Source organism: Falco peregrinus, chromosome 1 (assembly GCF_023634155.1).
Source record: "Falco peregrinus isolate bFalPer1 chromosome 1, bFalPer1.pri, whole genome shotgun sequence".
In the NCBI taxonomy this organism is placed as follows: domain Eukaryota; kingdom Metazoa; phylum Chordata; class Aves; order Falconiformes; family Falconidae; genus Falco; species Falco peregrinus.
The window spans coordinates 130,244,119-130,262,175 of NC_073721.1; the positions used below are offsets into that span (position 1 = coordinate 130,244,119).

The following is an 18,057-nucleotide window of genomic DNA, read 5'->3' on the forward strand; positions in this document are numbered from 1 at the left end:
ACTGTTGCTCATGTCTTTTTTTCACACGTGTTATGGTTTTGGTGCATTGAACTTACTTCCTTCTCAGGCTCAGACAGGAGGAAGGCTGGCCCAAAACCCAAGCTGAAGGAGGAAGACTGGTTTCAGGGAGGCTGTTTTGTCCTGGTGGGACATCCTGAGCAAAGCTGTTTTGTAACCTACCTCTGCTGGGAAAAGTATTGTCAGGCTCTTCGTTGGGCTGAAATCGAGAAGTTTTCTTGGTTTGAAGGGAAGGTGATGGTCTCTGGCTGGTTTGGAGCCATTTTCTCTGGACAAGCACCTGCTTCTCATGGCACATGAGCATTTACTGGCAGTTTTTGGAGCAGTGGCCAAAGTGGGACTGGTTTGGAGCCTAGTGGTTCTTGTCTCCACCAGGGATTAGGTCTACTGTGTGCTGTAGCTGGGTTGGAGGAATGTAGTGGTCCCAGAGACCACATGGGCTGTGCTTCACCCACAGGGTGGTACCAGGATTGATCCCCCCGAGGGATAATGCTGAGGGACCTGGATGAAGTGCTGCCAGCTCTGGCTCCATTCACCTCACTGGGATTTTGCTGGGATGGGCTCTTGTCTGTCCATCTCCTTAGGATCAAACTCTGATCCCCTTGCCTACCTTCCTGACGGTGTGACCACAGCGGACCCCCATGTCCCTCCCAATGGGTGCGAGAGATGCTCCCCAGGGACTGGGGCCACCCTCCCCAGCTCAGAATGGGGTCTGTGTTGGAGTCCCATCCCTGCTCTCAGCTACAGACAGAGGCAGGATGAGGCTGGCATTTGGAGGATGGGAAGATGCAGGGGAGCAGGAGCAGGGAGGCGAGTTCCCAGGGAGACATGGCATTAGAGGAGGTGACTTGTGCTGGCTGACAGCAGAGCTTCTCTGGGAGGCTGGGTCTTTGCCGTGCTGCATCGCTTAAGGTCACTTTCCTTTTCTTCCTCTCCCTTTTGGAGGAGAGAGCTTTGCCTGGGAGAGCGGGAGCATGCTTGCTTTTTTACAGACAGGGAGAGGGGTACAGGGATGCTCCTCTGAGGCAGCACATCTCCCTCCTGGCTTGCTTGCTGTGCCTGGCTTTTGGCTTCTTCTACAGGAGTTCCCCAGATCTCGTGTTCTGGTGTCCTGCTCCTCTCCCAGGCAGGAAAGCGGAGCTGGCAGCAAAGCCACCAAAGGGCTGTGAAGGACAAGGGGAGGCAAGTGCTTTCTGTGGGTCCCACTGGAGCAGCTGGCCATGGGCACCTGGGCTCCCAGAGGCACTGCCCAGTGGCAAAGGCAGCATGGCCCTCCCAGTTGGTGGCCTTGGACGCCGCCAACCTGGCACTTGGCAGCACTGAGCAGTTGGTCCCCATGACATTGTGTGCCCCATTGCATCAACATCCCCAAGCTGAGGGTTTATTGTCCCCAAGCCCAGCTTTCTGCCACACTGTGAAGAAACATGACTGCAGCATGGTCCTTGATGGTCTCCCATCTCCTTCAAATGTGTTGACATGCATCCTGCGGGCAAGCGAAGGGATCGGTTTCCCCCCTGGTAGTGGCAGGCAGGCAAGTACTAGATGTTAATTTACTCTCCACCTTGCTGAATTTCTCCCTCTTCAGCATCTCTTTGCCATGTTGGACATATTTGCCCCTGGCTCTCCGGTGTCACGCCTGCAGAGGGAGGCCATGGTGGCTGGAAACGCCTGGCTCCTCAAGCATGATAATTGAATGTGACAGGAACACACTAACTAGGAGACCTTGCTGCCTCCAGCTTATTTGCATTGCAAATAGCATTTAAAAATAAAGAGTGATGAGAATTTGTTGTGTTTTTTTCTTTTCTTTTTTTTTTTTTAATCCCCTCTTTACAGGGAAGCTGGATGCAAAGATCCATCAGGGAGCAAAGAAGGGGTTAATGAAGCAGAAATCGATGGGGTGAGCCTCGGGGGAGCAGCGCTTTGTTCCCAGGAAGCACCCTGACTGCCACAGAAGGGTGCCAGGATGATCCTCAACTCTGGAAAGCAGGTGCAAGACAGATCCCACAGTTTTTAGGTATTGCTTTATCCATTGTGTTCCAAAAGCATTAAAAGAGATGTGTTTTCACTGAGCTCTTGCCCAACAGCCCTGTGCTTCCCGGGAAGTCATGCACTGTGGACAAGGGTGGGTGGGAGATGGGGCTTGACAGGATGGGATTCAACCAAGCGCTGGCATCTCCACATCTCCTGTGAGCACCAGATCCCAGGACGGGCAAGGGGAGCTCGCGAGCAGCGTCCAGCCCAGCTCCATCCATCTCTGCAGGCAGGAGGTAGCTCCATCCTGGCTTTGGCAGCATCTCCCTCCCCAAAATGTGCCTCAGGGTCTTTTTGGCTGGAGGGGGTCAGGCACATCAATGGCCTCATAGGAGAAGAGCAAGGAACTGGGGGATGAGAGGGATGGCTCCTAACAGCCAGAGAGCCTGAGCCCTGCCGAAGCTGGGGACTCGGGGCGAGAGGTGGCCTCTGTTCCTGCTCGGAGGCTTTCTGCTCACAGGAGCACTCTTGGCATCACCATCACCGGGAAGCGCCCAGCCTTCTCTCCTGATTTGTATCAAAGCAGCAGCCACCCCACAAAGCTGAGCCCCCCCTCCAGCAGCTGTGTGCTGGAGTTAAAAACCTGTCCTACCTTATGAATAAGATTAATTTCTCCTTTTTTTTTTTTCTTTTTTTAATCCTTCATATTCAGCATCTCCCCGCATTGCTGTGTCTGTGCTCATTACACATTTGTGTTCACTGGGCTGTGAGCTTTTCCTGCCATGTTGCTCCAGGCTCTGCCTTGTTGTGGTCTAAGTACTCCTCCTCCTTCCCTGGAGCCCACCCTGCTCCGGAGGGGACAGAGCAACCCCAGAGCACTGCTAGCATCCCCCCTCCTGCTCAGGGACATGGTGGGGAGCAGAGCAGGGCTGCTGGCTCAGCTGCTTGGCGCGATCACTGGTTGCAGGTTGTCCCAGCCCTCTGCCTCTGTTCCTGTCACTACCCCAGCAGAGAGGAGGAGGGTGTGAAGCCTTCGTGGCAGCTGCCTGCACCCCCTGAAACTCAGCAGCTGGATGCTGCAGCGCTGGAAATGATCCCGCTAGCACTGTCCTTTGCTCCAGGTGTTGTCTTCTCATTCCTTTTGCTGCCTATGGGATCTCTGAGATGCTGGCAATGGTGGCTCTGGATTCAATGCCCACCCACATCATTCCTCATTTGGAAAACCTCTGTGGGTGTTTCAACTCTGAGTCGCCCAGGCACAGCATGGAGGTTGTGGTATGGGAGCTGCTGTTTGACACGGCAGAGGGAGACGGGCTTCTGCGGCTTCCTTCTTCCTCTGGCTGCATCCCCCATCCACCAGCCTGTCCTGTCACTTGTGTCCCACCAGTGTGGTCCCAGTCTGCTGTGCTGGGACACCGGTGGCTTCCTGGCATGTTTTTCTCTTCAAGTATTGTGGAGGTCTTCCTTTCTTGGGTCCGTGTGCTTTGAGAGCAAGGGGAAATGTCAGTGATGCCCATAGGAGTGGAGTTGGAGAGAGACAGGGGACTTGGGGTGGCATCCTGTGGTCCTGGTGCTGTGGGGGGAAGGAGGCAGTAGAGGACTTGGCCTTGGTGGCTGGGTGGGAGAGGCAGGACACTGAGGTTGCTTTGCCTGAGCTGCCTGCAGCTCCCTGGAGCATCTTTCCTGGAGGTGGAAGGCATCGACACTTAAGCAGCTGGCCCAAAGGAAGCGCTTGTGGGGCCAAGGCTGGGGAGATGCTCTTCCAGGCAGAAGACAGGTGCATGGAGAAGGAGCATCTGGTTATGTGGTGGATGTCTTTCACAATAAGTCACTGATGTCTCTGCTGCCCTGCCCTGCTCCTTACCGGCACGGCCTGGGATGAGCAGGATGCTCAGGACACCAGGCACCCAGGGTGGAGAAGCACCCAGGGAGGATGTGCTCAGCACCCAGGGGTTGCACCCAGGCTGGGCTCCACATGCCACAGCCCTGGGGTTTCCAGCTCCCGCTCCTCATCCCAGGAGCGCAGCGCAGCGCCTTTGGACAAGGCTGTGACAGAGTGGGGTCTTGTACTGTCCCCGTGGGACAAAGGGACTGTGGGGCTCGTGACCTGCCCATCACAACCAATGCCCATCAAATTCCCCGTCTCGGGGCACTGCTTCCCAGGACGGGTCGCTCACCCTGTCCCGTGCCGGGCAATGGGGTCTCACACGGCCCCCCGCAGCGTGTGAAATACCCCCAGAAAGGTGCTTCCCCCCACCGCTTTCCGAGGTGGCACCGCGGCGGTTCCGGCTTCTCGGGGGGGGAACTGCTCCGCTCCGGGCTTTGTTCGCCGCTCCTGCGCCCCGGCTCCCGATCGCGATCCGGTCTCCGTGTTTTCCGGCCGCGGCTGTCGGGCGCCGGCGCCCCCTTTGTGCGGGCGGCGCCGCGTTTGCCGCCCGCCGGGGGCGGTGTTCTCCGCCCTCCCGTTCCGGGACTCCGCCGTCCGGGTTTTGCGCCGCGCCCGCGCCACCCCGCTCCGGCCGCCGGTCGGGTTCCGGCTCCGGGCTGCCGCGTCCCCGCCAAGCCGAGCGGAGCCGAGCGGAGCCGAGCGCCCTCCCGCCCCGCCCCGCCAGGCGGACACCGGCGCGGCCTGCGCGGCGCGGCGCGGCCCGAGGCGCGGGTGGCATGGCGGCCCCGGCGGCTGGCCCCTAGCTGCCGGCGGAGCGGCCAGGCGGCCCCATGGAGGAGACTTAGGGCCGCCCGGGACGGGAGCGGAGCCGGGTGAGTGCGGGCCCAGCCCCGCGGCGCCCCGGCGGAGTGTGCGGGCGGGGGGGGGCGCCGGTCGGGGACACCCGTGGCCGTTGGGCCTTGGCCCCGCTACCCCGCGTGACCGTGGGGCCCGGGTGGTTGCTGCCGCCGCGGCGCTGCGGCTCGGGTTCCCCCCGCTGTGGCCGTGGGGCCTTCCCCCGCGGCCGTTGGGGCCGGGACCCACCCTGCGGCCTTCGAGCCCCCCCGGCTGGTTTAGGCCCCCTCCCGTGGCTGGGCGCCGGCGCCGTGTCCCGGGGGCGTCGCTCCGTGACCGTTGGGACGGGGGTGTGTGCCCCCCCTGTGACCGTCGGGGAGAGCCCCCCCCCCCCCCGTCTGTGGGGGTCGGGTACCCTCCAGAAGTGCGGGGTCACCCCCCTGCCACCACGGGGGTCACCTTCCTCGCGGCTACGGCGCCGGGGGGAAGGCCCGGGGGCACCCAGGGAGCGGGTGGGCCTGGGGGTCTCCCCGGCTGTGCCCCCCCCCCCCCCCCCCCCGCCGCCCTGGCTGTGTGCCCGGGGGTCTCACCGTGTGCGTGGGGTGCGGATCCCCCTGCCGCGGGGGGGGACACTGGGCCCCCCGCGTGTCCCACCGCCACGGGTGCGTGGGGGGGGTTATGGAGCCCCCATGGCTGCAGGGGGGGAATCCCCCGCGTGCGGGGTCACCGCCGGGGCAGGTCTGGGGGTGGCTGGGCGCGGGATGCGTTTCTGAGGGGGCAGCGGTGGCCCGGGGCGGGGAGTCGCCCCCTCTTGCTCCCCCGTCTGTGCACGGAGGGTTGGGAGGCGAGGGGCCTGGGGTGCCCCGGGCGGGCTGCTTCCCCCGGGGTGCTGCACCCCAGCCCTTTCGGGGTGCCGTGGGGGGTCGCGGCCCCTCGCGGGGGACTCCCGGGGTCACATTTTCCCAAAGGCGTTTGGGGAGCACGGGCTGTGCGTGCGCGGCGGGGGGGCGGGCGCAGCCCCTCGGAGCGGGCTCCGGGCTCCGGCCCCCTCAGCTGCTACCGGGGGGGCCGCCGGGTGCCCCGGTGCCACAGGACGAGCGGCCGAGCCGCCACGCCGGAGCCCTTGCTGGTGGGGCCGGTCCCGGGGGCGACACGGTCAGTGACAACGTGGCCGAGCCGGCCGGGCGTCCCGTAAGGGCTGCTGGATCCCGCGAGCGGGACGGAGCGGAGAGGGCACCGCTCCTGCCGTGGAGCTCGGGCCCGGCGTGCGCCGGGAAGGTCACCGGCTCGGCCCGCTCAGCGAGGCCAGGCTCCCCTCCATCTCCCAGCCGGGTTTTTTCCCTTTCCTTTTTCCCCCTTTCTGGGAAGGCCCTTTCCCTTGGAGGAGGTGTTAAGACACGCGTTTGTCCTGGCACATGCCGAGGAACTCACCGATCCTTTTTACTCCCTGCAGAAGAATTAAGGATGCCGGCATCAGAGCTGGCTTTTGGGTTCCGGCATGCACAGGGGCGGCGTGGGTGCTCGCAGCCTTCCGTGCCTGGACATCTTCAGGAAAACCTATTGCCACGCTTTGTGCGATGACTCCAGCACCGGATTATGCTGCACATTTCTAGCTCTTTGTTGGCAGTATATGACCACACACGCATGGCACTCAGAAAATCCAGTCAGTGTATTTTATTGATTAGCTCTTGACCAGAAATAATATATAATTTATTATTTTGAAGCTGTTTCGATCTCAAAACAGAAATCCTTGCCTTTTTATGCCCTCGTTCATCCGGCAAGGTTTTCTCCTCTCCCTGTGGGGTAGAGCTCACTGAGGAAGGGAGACATGTGCAGCACTGGGAGCACAGCTGTCTCAGTGATGCGAAAGGATGAGGATTTAATGTTTCACCTAAACTGGCCTCGCATTCAGGACAAGGGCTGTGAGCCAGTTAGAGCCACCAGAGGAAATTAATTATCAAGCAGGTTGTAATGATCTGTAATAAAGTATGGCCAGGACACGGGGATTTTCTTTCTTTCGTTTTTCAAGTTGGGCACTTGGACTTGGTTTCCAGTGGAGGGTCTGTGTGTTTTGTGGGTCGCCATTAGGCTGCTCGTTAGCTGGAGGGGCTGGTGTGTGAGTGTCTACTACACACGTAGGTGTCTCTGCGCGTGCTGAGAACAGCGTTCTTCCTTTCCTGGGGAGAAGCTCCTGCAAATAAGGGACGTTTGTCTGTCTGTAGCCCTGTGCCGCGGGCTGTGTGGCAACTGCAAATAATCCCTCTGCAGTTGCAGGGCTGCAAAGTCCCCTCACGCTTGCTGCATCCGACTTGTCTAATGTCAGTGGGCACAGCATCTGCTTCTGCTGCCTTTAACGCTTTTTCCCTTTAAACCATTAGGTGAGCTGAAAATTTGCCTTTTCAGGAAGAAAGGGCTCACAGGGTGTAAAGGCAGCTGAGGGGTTCTCATGCTGTGTTGGAGCTACCTAACAGGTCGTGTATCTTTATTACGTATGAACAAGAAGGAAGGACCAGAGTTCACTCTGTCTGGTTTATTCTCTTTGAGAGCTGCGCTGAATCCTCCAGATTATATTTACAGTATCTTTTTAATTTGAAGTCCATAAATTAAAGAAAACTAGAAGCTGCCTTATCTTTCTAGCACTTGCATGTGGGTACCCCATCTGAAACAGAGTCGATGTCCATGAGTCCATGTCGTGGCAGAGGTTGGAGACCCGTGGCTGGGGTCATGCTCCTCAGGCTTGGCCGCGATGGAAGGGTGGTTGGGCACCAGAGTTGTGTGTTGTGCCTAACACTGTGATTTACTTGGCATTTCTTCAGTGTGTGTTGCCTAAAAAGGGATCTTTCTCTGCTTGCTCGTGGAGGGAAGAGGAGGAGCTGGACTGCATGGCGTTGCTGTCGACCTTGGAGGGGCTGGGAGCAGGGATGCACCTTGCTGCTGTCCCGGGGCACCTGGTGTGGCAGGGCTCAGATTCAGATTAGGGCCTCTGGGCACTGATGCAATACTAGTCCCAGATGTAATGCAGTAAGCCTCTTTGTCCCCTTTATCCAGAGTATTATGTAAATAAGATGGTATTTATGGTCCCAGGTATGTTGTTTCGGGGATGTGTGACAGTGTGCGTGCACAGCTATGCCCTTTGAGTGTTGACACTGCTGCTTCTGGCTGGCTTCCCCAGCTGGAGGCAGGGACCTGCCGGGGACAGGCAGCGAGCAGGCAGATGCTCGCGGGGATCGTGTCACATGCTGGCTCCCTACCAAAAAGAGGTGAGGCCGCAGCTGACCTTGCCAGGGGCTGGTGACAGTTTAACCGTGCTGGGTTGCATGTACACAGTGAACGCAACAAGCAGGTCAGATTTGGGTAGTCTGCAGGAGATGGGGTGCTTTCCCACTGAGCTGAAGGTGAGGTCCATGTTTATATTTGAGGTTTGCTGCAGAATATGGGCTGAAGTTTCCCTGACCTCTGGGTGAGGAGAGTCACAGGTCTGTTCCCAAACTTGCCCCATATTTATTTGCAGCTGATGGTCGTTTGTGGATAGGTGTTTTCAGAAGCACCAAAGTCCCTGAAGCACCTGGAGGTGGCCTGGGCTGCCTGCAGTTCTCCTGTGAAGCTGCTTCTGATGCTTCATGGGCACACGTCAAGTGCACGTGGGCTCTCTGGGTATGGGGAGAGCCAGTCCTTTCTCCATGAAGTTTGCTGGCTTATTTGGGAAAGTGGTAATTTCGATGCTTGTGCTGTGGTGGTAGCAGCTGGAGGGAGGATGATGTTGTTGCATGGGGGCGCCTGACTCCAGCAGGGTTTTGGGGATGTAGGAGGGTATGTTGAGGAGCTCACCTGGGTGTGAAGGGTCTTTTCTAAGATCAAGGGTGGGTACATGAGGCAGCTCAGAGCATGCAGCTGCCCTGGGAGTTCATCGGTAGCAGCTGAACCAGAGCTTTGGCCACCCTGGCAGCAGCTGGTCTGCTCCCTGTCCCTGTGCTGGGTTGGCTCAGGTGAGGAAGGGGTGCTGCTTGGTTTTGGGGAAGGGAGAAAAGAAGATCCAACTAGGATGTGGCTTCTTTTGCTGTGCAGTTATATCAGACGTGCTTCCTTGCTAATGAGGATCAGTGCCTTGTGGTGTGATGTGGTTTCACAGGAAGGAATGAGGTTCTGCTCTGACAGTCTTACAGCAGAGAAAATAGGGAAGGGCTGCCCATCTGGGAAACTTACTCTGTGACTCTAGTTGCTTGTGTGATTTCTTTTTTTTTTTTTTTTTAATTTATATAATTTCTTTAAAGGAAACACCTATTTCACTCCTGGGTTTTGGTGAAAAATCAGGTTTTGAGATGAGGTCAAGAGGTGGTTTTGCTTTTGCTGCAGCTGAGTGTCCTTCACATACAGAAAAATTACTGATGTAGCTGCTTAAGCATCAGCTCAGATGTTGTGCGAGGGGTGTGTGTGTGTAGAGAAGGGGTATAAAATGATGTGAGTGCATTTTTGTGGATGAATAAGGGTAATTTCCAGAGAATCTTGATATTTTGTATATAAATGCTCAACTTCTACAATTAATTTCCTTCTTTGTGGGCTGCAAAAAGAAAGAAAATGGGAAGATAATGTTGTCCCTTTATGCTCCTTCCCTAAGCACATTGCAGATGCTCGAAGGTTTTGTGGCATTGGATTTTCCCTCCGAGCTGTTCCTGCCTGGCCACTCTTCTGATGTCTGGAAGGGTGATATCTTTTGTACAGTGCTACATCACGTATGACATCTCGTCTCTTTGTGTGGCTACACCAATTTATTGATAAAAAACCAAGGTAGTATGAGAGTGATTTTAATAAATTTGCTGGGCCCATTTGTGGTTTTGATTAAATGGAGTGTTCCTGGTTCAGACGAGTCCAAAGATTTGGCTTTGAGTTATCCCGGTGCTTCTCCAGGGGAAGAAAGGGCAGCCTGGGAGGAGTCTGCTCTGCAGCTTTTAAAGGAGTGAAAATGAGGTGTGTAATGACTTAGCTAACATTAACCGCCATGAATTCAGTTGAAGAGGTATAGTCTTACTAAGCTCCACGAGAATTACTGCTTCTTCCCCAAAGATTTAGTAGCTGATGCCATGGTGAAATTTCTTGTCGTGAAAATTCCCAGTTTGCTTTTTGGGGGTTTCATGTCTGATCTCTACCTTCCCTCCATACCTATTGCCACAAGTAATTAAAAGTGAGCTACTGCTACCAAAACAAGCCAAGTACACTTTGATGCATGGTTCTTGCTGGTTTTTATTGTATTCCTTTGCATGCTGGCTAATTCACAAAATTCAGCAATTTGCAATGGGTCATTAGCGTGAATTAGCAACTTTCTGATGTATATCATAGCTTTGCAAATGTGCTTTATTAATCTGTGAAATACACCTATTTATTATCCCTCCCAGGGAGAAAAAAATAAAAGGGATTTCTTGGTGTGGTACTCACTCTGCTTGCATTTGTCCCTGTCTGTGTATGCCTTCCCTCCTCCTTTACTTCCCAGTCTGGTTGTTTTTTCCTAAAGTGTTCCCAGGCTGATGGTTTGACAGCAAGAGAGATTACAGCTGCATGTACGGTCCTCTGCTGCAAATGATGCCTTAGCTCGTGTAGCCAGGGTGCCCTAATTGGTTATTGAATGAAGGGAATTAAAGGCTTTAATAGGTGAAGTGGCGGCTCCTTCGTTTCTGGAGCAGCAGAGAGATGTTTGTCCTCTTCTGAAACCTGGGAAATGGCCAAGACTGCCTGCGTGCTCTTCTCCTAAAAGAAAAAATAAAGCCCAGAAGCTCTTCTTTCCCTGGGAGCAACCTGGGGGTGAGTAAGCAAGCATCTGTCCACCCTCTCCAAATTGCACTGCTGTCCACCCTCTCCTGTCAAGGTGGGGCCGTGGCTGGGAGATGCTGCTCAGCTGGGCATAGCTCAGCTGTGGTCACTCTGGTGCTCTTCCTTTGGATGGAGAGGACAGAAATGAGACACTGACCTGCACAGAGCCCTCCCTGTGCCTGCCAATGCAGCTGATGGTTTCCCTTTCTCATGGAGGACGATCCTCATTGGAAACCCTTGTCGTTGCCACCACGAGAGCCCCAGCTTGGGACTGGGACCACCACGGGGTTCGGGTGGCCGGGATCAAGGCGAGGAGCCACGCCACCTCCAAAGCCCCTAAAGGAAAGGGTACAAACAGCGGGTTCAGAGGTGCCTGCTCTGCTCCCACCAATGCCCAGGAGCTCGGGCTGCTGCCAAAACGGTGGGTACCTTTCTGCAACCCTGCTGATGGCATTGATCAAGCAGGGAGAAAAGGGTGAGCTGCTGTTTTCCAGCACTTACTCCAGCAGTTATTTATGCCCATTGGTTGTCTTTGGTCTTTGCCAGCTCTTCTTTCTTCCCATCTCTGTGACTGATGCTTCGGGGATCTTTCCTGGTCACATCCATCTTGCTGCTTCCTCTTGCTGCTGACTTTCTCAGGCTGTTGGCAGTCTTCCAGCCTGCGCGGAGCTTTATCTGAAATTTGTAAGCCTTTCTGGTTATTTTTATATGCGCTCTCTAGGCTGTGCATGAGGACAGGCCACTGATTCAGATATTCTTTAAGCCTCTTGTAAATCAGTTCGCTTCTGCGTTGGGGTTAGCAAGGGTGTAACCAGACCAGTCTTAAATCCACACGGCTGCTCCGCTTTACTGGTGGAAGCCAGCTCTGCTCGAGGGACAATCACCCTCCAGGTTTGTCCCTATGGGAAGCATTGCGATGCAGAACTCTGTGCCAAACGTTTGCTCAAATGTCCTGTTTTGAGTGTTTAATGTTATTTTTGGCAACAGCCAGCAGCGGCATGGCTGGCTGGGTTCAACAAGAATGGGCTTTGCAGTGGCAGTAGAGCACTGGGGCTGTCTGGTGCTGCCAGCAGCACCTCCGGTGAGCCATAGCTTGCCGACTTGTCTAGCTTAGACTCATCTGAAGCACTTCTGAGTTAATCCTAGCCAGTTATTGCTCACAGGGTTGCTTTTTGCTTTTGCCACCATGTAGCTGCCAATGGTCTGTGTGTCAGCCTTCGACAGGCAAACCCTGTGGTGATGCCTCCGCTCTGTGGTGCCTGTGCCTGCCAGGCACCTGCTGTGTGGCACATGCCTGTGACACCATGACACCTGCAGTTGTGCAGGGTGGCACATGGGGATCGCGGGTGATGCAGGCTTTGGGTGAAGATGGGGCTGTGTTAAACCATTGCTGCGGGTCTGGTCATGACAGGCACATGGTGGTGTCTTCCAGTGTGCCCACACAACAGTGAGGGGTGAATCCCTGCTGGGTATCCCTAATTCAGGATAGATGCGAGTGCTAAGCTTGCAGGGAGGAAGCTGGCTCTGTTACCTTACCCACTGAATGCTTTTTCTCCCATGCATGTGTGTTTTTCAGTTCCTCCCTCCCAGTACAGCTGAGTGTTAAAGAGCTCTGGGCACCACTTTATGCTTATGGATGCGGATCTGTGTGCTGGGCTTGCTGATAAAGCTCTTGACCATTTTCAGCTGTCAGAGATTTTGAAGTCTGCAAGGTCACACTTGCTGGAAGAAGTCTAGCCTGGCATTTTTGGATGAGCAGGCTACGGTCCATCGGGTGTCCAGAGGAACAAGCCAAGCCTGAGCCTTGCTGCTACTTGCTCATCTCTGCAGCAGAGGCTCGGGAAGGGGACGTGCCTTGCACAGGACAGTGCCGCGAGAGTTGTAATGAAGCACTGACACGACTCTCATCTGCCCTGGCTGTGCTTGATGCTCCTCTTGTCTGTGCTGCTGCTTTATCCCACCACTGTGACCTTTCCTGCAAACCTAGCTGCTGCCTGGCAGGAGGTCTGTCAGCTCTCTGCAGGAGGGCTGTGCAGGCAGGCAAGTCACTGGGCTTCATGGACAGCTACAGTGAGGGTGAAGGTTCCCTTTTTCACGGGGAGCCACATGGAGAAGTTAAGGGACAACGGATACAAGTTGCACGGGAGAGGTTTCATCTCGACATAAGAAAAACTTCTATGGTGAGAACAATTGTTCATTGGAACAACCTCCATAGGGATGTGGTCCACATCCTCCAGCGAGTCTACATCATGGGAGGTTTTCAAGATGCAACTGGACAGGGCGGTAGATAATCTCATCTGGGCTCTCTTTCCTGTGAAAGGTTGGACCACGTGACCTTTCAGGGTCCCTTCCAACCTGGTTTGCTCTATTCTTCTACAGCTGGGGTCGTGTTGACACATATGTTCACACTTGCGTGTAGTGATGGTGCAAAGCTCAGCTTCCCATCAGAGAATTGACTCCAGCAGAGAGCAAGTAGGCATGCTGAGGTGGCGATGTTTGCCTGCTGTACTTCATGGGAACGAAATTAAGTGACATTTGGTGCCTTCGTATGGGTCTGTAGGTATTATGTGCCTCCTGCTTGAGCTAGGACCACGCACTTGAGTGATGCTTCTCTTGCCATTAGTTTTCTTGAAATATGAAGCTCTGGACTTCCTTGTGTGTTGGTGGAGGAAATGTGAGTCGTGTTTTATTCTGTACAGAGGTAGGTAGCTTGAAAAAAATGTGAGGGTTGAGAGACATCAAAATCAAATAATTGTAAATCTGAAGAACTGCAGGCTCTGGAGGCATGACAAATGAAAAATTGGGACTTTGGTGGTGATGCTTCCAAGAGTGGTGGGAGGATTAAAGAGAAACTTGTTCCATTTCCCCCCATTTTGTGATGTTTTAAAAGGAAGGCCTGAAACATTTCATCCTTTTAGTTTTCTGCCTTTCTGTATGCTTTGTGTATTGGTGATGTTTGGCTTGTTGGGAGTTGAGGGAAGTGAGGGGGTCTGGTGAGGGCAGCTTTGCTATTGAGCCATGTTCAAGAGTGTTGGGTTTTTCAGCCCTAGACTGAGTTGTTCCTCAGTGCCTGTTTGGCATCAAGGTTAAAGAAGTGCCAATAAGAAAAAACTGAGTTGTAGCTAATCTGGTGAAGTGTTTTCTTCAAACACAGCCAGGCTGAGATCTGGCACCATGTGCCCTTATCTTGTATCTACAGTTTTGCTGGACTCCTTTGTGTGCTGTAGTCTTGCTGAATGTTGCTGTAAAGGTCGTGTTTTAAGGTCATGAGCGGATGGCAGTGGATGTGAGGTTGAATTTTGATCCGAGCTGCGTCTTTTCACTGATGGTGAATGTGAAGTTGAGGCTTGATTGTGTCTTTAGTAGTGGGTGAGTGTTGTGACTGATAAATGTCCTGAGCCTTGCTCCAGGTGGAGTGATTGCCTGGGCACCCCTGCACCAAAGAGGTCTTTGCTTACATCTCCCATCATTCTCCGTCTCCAGCCTCTTCCAGTGACCTCATCCGTCTTTTGTAATGCCTGGACTGAAATATTTCAGGGTTTTCTCAAGGATGCCAACAAATGACTCATGACTTGAGCGCTGCCCTGTGTCAGGTTCATCTCCAGTGTCAAGGCTCATCCTACAGAAACTTGGGAGTCCCAGCATAAGTTTCTTGACGTCTCTCCAGGTGCTCTGGCTGCATTGCATGCTGGAAGATGTAGTCTTGATGGGGTGCACCTCCATATTAAAAAAAGAAGGGTGTCTCCATTTTATTCAAATTGGGTTCAGCCTTCTCTCTCCTGGCATCTCACCAGTGACGGCCCGCTCAGCCCCGAGAGCCACCAAAGGTCTCCTGGCGTTGTGTGAGCGAGGAGGTGGGAGCGCAGCTCCTCCATTCAAAATCTTGCTTAATTCCACATTGAACAGCTTGTTTTGAAGCCCTGCACTTTGGTGTGTTTTGCAACAGCTCAGACTCCTGCCGGGTGAAGGCGATTGAGGGATCCTGCCCCCGTTGGGTGGCAGTTCTGGAGGGTGTCATGGTAAATCTCCTTTGTCTGCGGTGGCTTGACTGATGTATGGGGGAGAGCGAACCCTCCTCCCCTGCACGATTTCTTGAGCTGAAAGCAGCAAGTGAGTGAGGAAGCTCCTTTGTGCAGATTTCTCCGTCTCCTCTTGTGTGTGCCAGCTGGCTTGCGTTCAACATTTCTCTTTTTTTTTTTTTTTTTTTTCTCCCCCATCTCTAGAGAGAGGGGGTGGGGAGAGAGGGGAACATCTTAAAAAGAAATCTGCAGAAAAGACATGGGAGTTACTTAACAAAAATCCAACCCAAACAAGCCCAGCTGGGGGATTACAAATGTGGTGGAAGGAGCTGAGCGGGGAGCGAGGGCGGCAGCTTGGGAAAGGCAGGCATGTTTCCCCCGCACCCTGGGTTTCTTTAGTCGTAAAAGGAAACAAAAAGGGATCTTGTGTGGAGGCAGGGCATGGGGAGAGCCGCCGGCTGGCTGCCAGCAGCAGGAGGAAGGGCTTGGGCGCTGCGGCCCCTCGTGCCTCGCAAAGCGGGCCTGGGGCTCACGGGGACCCCTGGGCTCTGGGCAAGTGGGGTGGCCGGCGCTGCTTCCAGGGATGCTCTGCCCAGTGCCGGTGCTGCCGTGCCTTCCCTTGTGTGGGAGCGGGGGTTCCACTGCCTATCCAGGGTCGCTTCTGGCGGGGTGAGCACCTCACTGATACGCTCTGCCCCCTGCCCTGTGCCCCCCCCGGAGGAAATGCTGTGTCCTGGAGATCTGCCCCCCGCCCCTGGTCTTTGCCGCTCCTTCTTGCGGGCATTCCTGAAAGTTAATCAGGGTGAAAATTGCAGTCAGTCATTTCTGGAAGCCACCAGAGGCTGATCCTGGAGTGCTGCAGGCTGGAGCACATGGGTATGAGACAGTCTCCCTAGTGTGGGCTGGGTGCTGCCAGAAGAGTTTTCTCCTGCATCTCTCTGCCCTTGAGCATTCAGCTCTTCCCCGCTTTGGTTTCTTGGCCTCTGGTAACTGGTAGAGAAAGCCAGAGTGGCACGGCTGAGCATCTTGTGCATGTTTTAGCACAAAGAGCCCGGGGCTTGTGTGATTTCCTTGCTCCCTTTTTGAAGGTGAGCTGTTCTGTTTGAATAGCTTTCTCTAGGTGTGTTTGCAGCTCCAAAAGTGAACTTTCAGGTTTGTCTCTTAATACGGTTGGCTCCGTCCCAGCCCATAGATGCGGATTGTAGAGGTCTTGGCACCTAATGGAGCTGAATTATTCATGTCTGGTGCTCTGTGTGTGCAGCATTCCCAAGCAGAAAGCTGTCTCCTTGTAGGATCTGCGCTCCAGGACTGCTCTTAAAACGCTTTGTTGGCAGGTCTCCAGGCCAACAAGTGAGCACATGCTTTTCATGTTGTGCAGGGATCAATCCCGCGATGGCAGGAGGTAAGGGGAAGGACACGTTTATAGCTGAATTAATCTCATCAGTCTGTTTTCTGAGATGCCGTGATTTGTGGCAGCATTACTCCCCCTGGCAGGAGAGCGGGGAGGATCTGGATATCACCTGGTGCTTCTCCAGCTTGGGCAAACCAGGCAGTGGGAAAGGGATCTCCTTCTCTGGACCATGGGCTGCAGTAGCTAGGGGTTCCGGTCCACCTGAAATAGCGATGACATGGCAGGTCGGGGGTCCCTGGGGGCCTTGCTTGGGAGAGAGACCCAAAACACTCCTCTGGCTGCAGAGATTGAACCTGCAAGAGTGGCTCTTTGGAGAAAAGAAATGGGGAATCGGCGTGGGAGCTTCAGGGAGGGGCTGTTTGAGCTGTGGGAAATACTTTATTGCTGCATGGAATGGATGATGTTTAGGTGATCCCCCCAGATCTTATACTGGGGTCCTAGCCTTCAGCCCTGGGCTGGAAAGGGCTGATCCCTGCGCCGGTCCCTCTTCCTGCGGTGGCATGTCTCGGGCTCCCTGCCCCACTCCTTTCCTGCTACACATGCCTCTCCTCCACTCCTGCAAATCCAGCATGTTCTTGTCTGTCCTGTTTGCGGTTCCCTTCCCTCTGCATTAGCAGAGCTCAGGCTCCCTTGATGCCTCCTCCATAGGGTGAATGTTTTTTCTCCTCTTGTTTTCTAACCCTTTGATTGTTCCTGGCTCTCTAATTGCTGGGGACTCAGCTGACTTCTGGGCTCCTTCTTCCTTTTGTTGTGGTAGGAATTGGCAAGTGCTGCTGCTGTTTGCATAGTTTCAGACCAAAATCCCGCTCATCTGCTCTCCTTATTTCATATATAAAAATAATATTTATATATATGTGTGTGTGCATGTATATATGCACACTTAAAACAGCAAGGTGAGTTTCCCAGTGTGAGCTGAGAGCTGCCCAAGCCGGCGTCACAGAGGTGCTCTGTGGAGCGGGTGGTGCTGTGCCTGTTGCAATACAATCCTGTGGATTGTCTGTCGCTTTGCTGCAGCTCTGAGACCAGATCCTCGTCCATATGTCCCTCTGATCTGAGCCCTTTGCATGCTCCAGCCTTGGGTGGGCAGCTTGGAGTGGGAGGCTAAGCCTCATCCTCTCCCGGTGTTGGTCCTGTGCAGCAGTGCTGTGTCCCCAGTGCCTGTCCCACAGGGTTGTGGCTGGATGCTACGCCTGGAAAGGGCTGTTACCAGCTACAGTTCTGGTTCATCCACCTCGTTACCGACTTCTCCCATCCCGACAAAGGAATCGCTGCAGATCCACAGCACAAAGGGAGCTGGCTGTGGCAGCGTGTGCCAGCCGGGGAGGTTTGTGCCATGCAGAGATGAGATGGTTGCTGGCCCCATCGGCGGTTCGGAAGCAGATTGGTGGGGGTCGCGGCTGGGGGGCAGGTTGCTGGGGCACCAGGAGGAGGTGGTGGCAGTGACAGAAACAGGCAGGGCAGCTTTGGGAAGCTGTTAGTGACTCTGGTGCACAGAGTGATCTCCTGATTCGGCACTTTCTCTGCCGCTGAAATGGGAGGTCAGTGCTTTTCATTTCCAGCTTGCATGCTAGCCACTGGCTCCTGGGGTTAAAAATCTCCGTAATGACCTGTCAGAGAGTGGATTATTAGCTGTACAGAGCCGAGGATGCTGTGGGGAGCAGATGGAAAATGGTCTGGCTGCGGCAGCCTGTCTGATGAAAGAATCCCTGGCATTTTTACAGTGTTTGCATCTCTGGAAACGCACCGTGAAGCTGCTTTCCAGGCTCCTGCCTGCTGGGGTTTGAAGAAATTTGTACATGTGTGGTGGGGGTTTTTTGTGTGTGTGTGTTTGTTTTTTTTTTCTTTTCGTTCTTCCTGTCTCGTTTCGCTTTAAGTCACCTGTTTCTGAAGTGTTGCTCATAAATAGTACCAGGAGCCAGCAGGCCGGGAGCTCGATGAGGAAAGGGATGACAGTACTGCTGGAGAGGAGCTTTGTCCAAATGGGTGGTCAAGGATTCCTTAAGGGATCTGGAGAGCGGGCAGCTGGAACCAAGTAGCTGGCTGGGTGGCTGCTGGGAAGAAGCTGTTCCATGTGTTAATTATGTCTTGTCAGTGTAATTGCCACGAGCTAACCT

The 18,057-nt window shown here is 54.6% G+C and overlaps 1 protein-coding gene across 3 annotated transcripts in view; it reads left to right on the plus strand.

The window, feature by feature from the left end:
* The window catches only part of TRIP4 (thyroid hormone receptor interactor 4), a 51,133-nt gene that overhangs the window by 32,080 nt on the left and 996 nt on the right, over positions 1-18,057 (plus strand). The window contains exon 13 of one of the 3 annotated variants that reach the window (XR_008749844.1): positions 1,852-2,032. Coding sequence is in view for 2 of the 3 variants with exons in the window: in XM_055819048.1 (XP_055675023.1) it covers positions 1,604-1,704 (101 nt within the window). In the remaining variant the exon portion in view is untranslated. Of the gene's footprint in view, positions 1-1,603; positions 1,786-1,851; positions 2,088-18,057 lie in introns of those variants that run through there. The other 2 variants (XM_055819048.1, XM_055819044.1) reach the window with 2 other exon arrangements.